This window comes from Halyomorpha halys, unplaced genomic scaffold (assembly GCF_000696795.3).
Source record: "Halyomorpha halys isolate HHAL.00 unplaced genomic scaffold, Hhal_1.1 Scaffold786.1, whole genome shotgun sequence".
NCBI classification, from domain to species: domain Eukaryota; kingdom Metazoa; phylum Arthropoda; class Insecta; order Hemiptera; family Pentatomidae; genus Halyomorpha; species Halyomorpha halys.
Window position 1 is genome coordinate 214,506 of NW_027105723.1, and position 5,792 is coordinate 220,297.

At 34.2% G+C, this 5,792-nt stretch overlaps 1 protein-coding gene across 1 annotated transcript in view; it reads right to left on the minus strand.

Annotated features, from left to right (window-relative positions):
• Window positions 1-5,792, minus strand: part of LOC106686167 (uncharacterized) — a 16,467-nt gene that overhangs the window by 3,895 nt on the left and 6,780 nt on the right. The window contains exons 3-5 of the mRNA XM_014429333.3: window positions 5,296-5,424; window positions 3,084-3,325; window positions 344-514 (exon numbers count right to left, since the gene is read on the minus strand). Of these exons, the coding sequence (XP_014284819.1) occupies window positions 344-514; window positions 3,084-3,325; window positions 5,296-5,424 (542 nt within the window). The remainder of the gene's footprint in view (window positions 1-343; window positions 515-3,083; window positions 3,326-5,295; window positions 5,425-5,792) is intronic.

The following is a 5,792-nucleotide window of genomic DNA, read 5'->3' on the forward strand; positions in this document are numbered from 1 at the left end:
TTTTTATATATACATATATTTACTAATAAGATTTTCATATGTATTTTTTTATATCTTTCTTCCTCTTGCTTAATTTTATAATACTTCAATATTTATTTTTTTCAATACGAAATATGTATCTATAATATTATTTATTTTCTAATCACTCTGTATATCCTTTTATACACTGATTGTTATCTTGTCTCTTCTTGTTCATAGCCCCTATAAGCCTTGAAGTTCTGACCAAAACGTTAGCACTAATAAATTATTTTTACTATTTTTGTTCTTCGCTGACCGCACCCCCAACCATTTTCTTCTTATTGTTTACTTTTAAATGTATATATAACAAAAACTTATCCATTACCTTATTTCAGTAGGGTTTCCTTCCCAATTATGTTTGAACATCATGTTGTTGTTCCAAAGGTCACCATGGTTGAGGCATCTGAAAATGTCTTCACCAAAGTTGACACAGTTTTTCATTCTTCTTACAAACTCCTCGAAAGTTATTTTACCCAGCAGATCAGCAGTTTCAGCCCTGTAATAAATTAATAATGTTATACATTTTCTGAGAAGCTTTTATTATTAACAAAGAAGAATTGTGCAAGTCTTGAAACTTCTGAATGTGAAATAATTTATTAAAGTTGTATTAACATGAAAGTTGTATGATTAGGAACTAGGATAAATAAAATAAGCAAAAGCTTGTGGTATTATAACAATAAAAAAAATAATAATAAAATAAGTAATAATCACATTTATGCTATTAAGTGCTATGTTTTCACTCTCGACCAGAAGATCCCCGAGCCCACTCTTCGAGATCTGAGCCAAGTACTCTCACCCGAAAACATTCTACATAAGCGGAGCATCTGGCCATTGCAAGAACTAACCAAATTAATTTTTTTTTTTCTTGAGTTCAAGAACATCGGTTATGAAGTTACACTTATTCTATATAAATAATAATACCAAAAAATAAAATGCGGGGGCCATATATAGCATGAGTTAGTATTGCTTCTTTACTATTGTTTCGTTATATTTCTTTTTATCCTTTAAAATGAATTAATAATTTCGAACAATTCCTTTAACTAGAAACGCTTGGATTGCTGTAAAATAGTAAAATACATGTTTTATTGTTTTCGGTGCATCTGTTTATATACATTCGAACAGCTGATCTTCTCCGTCAGCTGACATGACATGACTCAGACTGTAACTCCCCCCCCCCAACCAGGTTACGAACAAACCTCGCAAATTAATACTATACAATATAATAACATGAAAACAAATTAACAATAAAAGGTTATAACAGAATTCAAGATAAACTCAGCGAGATGATGGAGACAATCCAAGTACAGGGTCGGATGCTATTCCTATCCATGGTACTGAAGATTCAGTTAGCAAAAGAACTGGGGAAGAAAGAGGGAATGCCCAGAGATCGCTCGTTTGTGGACTATGTTCAAGATCTCATAGATACAAGCGCTAGAGAGGTGGAGGCCCAAATGGAAGTAGAGGATCCGGGATGGACTCGGATAGAATATCATCGGCCAAGAAACATGCCAAACCCTTAGAGAAGAAGAGAACAAAGATATGGTAGAAGAGAGGGAGAAATGTTAACACAGAAAATAGAAGGAGCCAAGATAAACCCAGAAACAATAGTCGGTGGGAAGACCACAAGTGCCATGGGTGTGGTAAAACTGGACACCTGGTAGCACAATGTCCCCTCACCCGATGTTTTGAATGTGGGACAGTGGGACATATTGCTCGACAGTGTCCCTATATGTATTGGCGGAGGGAGCAAAATGTTCCTGAACCGGTGGAGGTCAATGCTCAGAGATTACGGAGCAGAAACTGAAGAAGGGGACCATGAGCAAGAGGATAGCCAGCAAGGCAAGAGGAGGACTTGGAGACGAAAAGGAGAAGCAGCAGCTAGAACACGAGGAGAGTACCCACAGAGGGGCTACCGCACGTTGGATATCAACCATATGAGTGGAGAACACGTTTGCCTATAATAGAGATTGCAGGAGTAAGGTATCTGGTAGACACCGGTAGTTCCAGTACTATAATGTGTAGAGAGGTTGTGGAGAAACTATGTAGTGGAAAGAGAGCACACGGGATTCAGGTATGTCAGTGTAGGTTAATCACCCTGGGTGGCCCTTGTGTAGTAGAGGGGAAGGCGGGAATAGGTTTGAACCATTAGGGATTTATTTAGGGAATCTTGAAAGTGCATATAATATATACACCAGTGGGTGTGATTTTTGTTTCGTTCGTTCGGAAGAAGTGCTTTACTTTTGTGTTAATTTTATTTATTCTGTATCGTACTATTACGTTTAGTGCTTAAAAACCTTGATTCTGTACGTTAGTATGTCATTTTTTTTTCTTTTTCGATGTATTGTTCCTTCTTTTTTATTTATTTTTGTGTTTCTGTAGTTTACGAATATTATGTCATAAACTGGTAGGGGGGAGTTATAATACGACAAGGCGTATTGTTCACCTTAGTACTCCCTACCCATGTTAATAAACAATCAAAATGTATATAAGACGCATTAAGAGGAAGAATAAAACGGTGTTATTTCAGTAGTCTTGCGTATTGTTACTCTGCCCAGTTTCTTACTTTTTTTTTAGAGTTTCTCTTCCGACAACGCAGTTATATATAAATGTGCTGAACCCAATAAAGTCAGTCAGTTACCGAAGTTCAAGCGTGTCATATCTTTTACCCTTTTCTCTTTTTTAACATTTTGCACTCGCCGATACTTAAGTGATGCCAAAACCCGGAATCTTTGGATACCAGAACAATTTTTACTCTCAAAAAAATTGTTTATTTCTTTTTTATTGTTCTCTCTGATATATGGCAGGTAACGGAATAGTGAGAGCAGCAGTTTTAATATTGAAGATTAGAACACCAACCACTTGCAGCAGACAACCAGCCTGTAGCTGTAGTCAACCCGGAGATTGAGCCATTACCTTCATTAAGTCTCTTTAGGGGAAGCTCATGCCACGACGCTAGAATGGATTAAGGACCGTACAATTAAGGCATCCGCCCAGGCCCTGAGGAAAGCGGTGTCGGACTAAGAAAAATTCATCGAATAAACTGGAGAAAATCTCCTTACTCTTACCATTCCTCTCCCCAAGTGGCTCTCATCCCCTTTACCAGCGCCATCACTCCACCAAACACAATAGTCCTGCAAAACTCCTTGTCGTAGAGGTAGGGTAAAGGTTTGTAATCATCCTTAGAAATGTGTCCTCTCTCTTCTATGACTTTAGCCATCGCGTGGAACCTCCCAAGGCTCCTCAGTACTAACCTGGCGTGCTCTATGTCCTGCAGTTCGGTGCGTTTGACAGTACTGAATCCTGAAGCCTGGAAAATTATTAAATATTGGTGAAATTATAAACAATAATAGTCAAGTGTACGGGAATTAAAAAAAAAGATTAAATGAAATTTAAGAGATTTAATCCTGTTGGACAAAAAACTTTACTGCTAAGTTAACGTGATCTTGGACAAATCACCTGCTTGTAAAAACGTAATTTTAAAAACAGTACTTTTTTGTCGAGATGGTTGATGAGTGTGAAGAGGAAACGGCTTTCTATTCTGTGAAAGTGATTTCTGCTTCCTAGAGGGCAGCACATCATATGGCCCAGGATAAGTAGGCATAGAGGCCCAGAGGAAAAGTGCTATGAACTCCTCTGCCACATGCCAAACTAGATTTGAATTAATAAATGGAATATGATCCGGGTGCGATAAAAAAAACAAACAAAAAAAACTCAAATATTGACAACTATTTTAATGAGCAAACTTTTCGCCCCACGTTGCAGGGCTTCGTCAGGGCTTTTTTGGGAGGAGTCAAAATCGGAGTGAGCTAGTTTTTTTAACTTTAAGCTCTAAATAGTTTCCCACTGAAAAAGAAGACTCCATATACTAGGACACCAGTCTAGGGGCAAGCTCCAGGTTAGAAAAATATGAGATCATTAAGCATCCCGGCATATTAGTACAAAACCCTAGAAGAGAAAAATTCCACTTATTTCACACCAATTTCTGATTACTTTAATGAAAAATAAGTATTATTACTAATCCAAATTGATGAATTTGCAAAGTATAGGTAGTGGGGATAAAAAATGGCTATTTCAAAACGTTAAAAAAATAATTTTTCATTCGAAGCTCTATTTTTTTTAAAATACCAACAAAACAAAACCTAAAAGAACATCATTTAAAAAAGAATACATTTTCTAAAATATGAGCACTAATAAAGCTATTCAATATTTCTCAAAATATAGTTTTTTTTAAAGCAAAATTACATAAAAAATGTACAGAAAAATCATATTTTAGTGAATTTATTTTTAGAGATCTAGATCTCATAAAAACTTCGAAGCACAGATGTCAATTACCATTCAAATCAAAGCTAGTTCAATGTACTATAAAGTAGTTTATGACATTTATCTTCTTAGGAGTAGTAATATTTATAATATTTGCTCAAATAAATGATTAATAGTAGTTTTCATATACGATGATATTCGTATAAAAACTACTACCCTTACAAAGATACATGACATGAACTATTCTATAGTAAGTTAAATTACTTTTATTTTGATTGCTAGCAAACATTTGCACGTCTTATGGTTCCTGAAATATATATTTTTTAAATCAATAAACTTGTATTCCAGCAACTAGAAATTAAGATTTCGTAAATTTTTTTGTCAAATACTATCAAATATACTACCCCTATGAAGAAAATCATTATAAACTACTGTACAGTATATTTAATTAGCTTTAATTTGAGTGCTGGTAGACATCATTACATATTATGGTTTCTGAGAAATAGTTTTTTCAAAATGAATTCACTGACTAATAATTTTTCGGTACATTTTTATGAAATATTGCTTAATAAAAAGCTCTATATCTGGGCTTATATTGAACGTAAATAGCTCTATTAGGGCTCATATTTTAGAAAAATGAAGTTCTCTTAGGTTTTGTTTTGTAGGAAATTTTGAAGATATAGAGCTCCGAATGAAAAATTAATTTTATTTATTTACTGACAGTTATTTATTAGCTATTTATTTATCTAATAACAGCCGGTCTTTTTATTCCCCCTACTTATGCCTGGCAGATTCATCAATTCTGACTACTAATTATACGTAGTTTTCAATAAAGTAATAAGAAATTGGAGTGAAATAACTGATTTTATTTTTCTCCCCAGCTCTTGTCATGGAAATCATGGGCTAAGTTTGAAAACTTAGGACTTTTTCTCCTAGCAAAATTTTATAAAAACAAAATTATTACTTTTGTTTTGCAATAAAGTCCATTTAAAATTAAATTTTATACCGAATACTCACTTTTAAGTCTTCCAAGATAAAAGTTGAATCAGCCTGGCTTAAGTGAATTAATTTGCACCAAAGAGGTCCTTCTGTATCCCCGAATTCCTCTATCAAATACTCCATTTGTTGTAAGACCTTGAGGTACATCTGTAAACGTGAAGGGTTATACTTAAATTTAAAAAAAAAATCTTTAAATCTACCCAAAATTACTAAAAGGGGTATAAAACGTTGAAAATAATTGCAGCTGTTTTAGAATAGACTGATTTATTGCTTCTTGTCTAATCACAAGCAAGTGACGAAGGTTTTTGGAATAGTACTAACTACTGATAGTACTACTTACAACTTAGCGGCCTCGCATACTATTTCTTTTTTTTTTTTTTAATTATTTATTTAATGTAATTTACAACTGTACAAAATTATACAATAGGTAAATATGTAGTATGTTTCATATACACTTGAAAATCTTGGGAAGGAACCACCCATTGGTGGTACTTCAAACATTAATTTAAATTAGA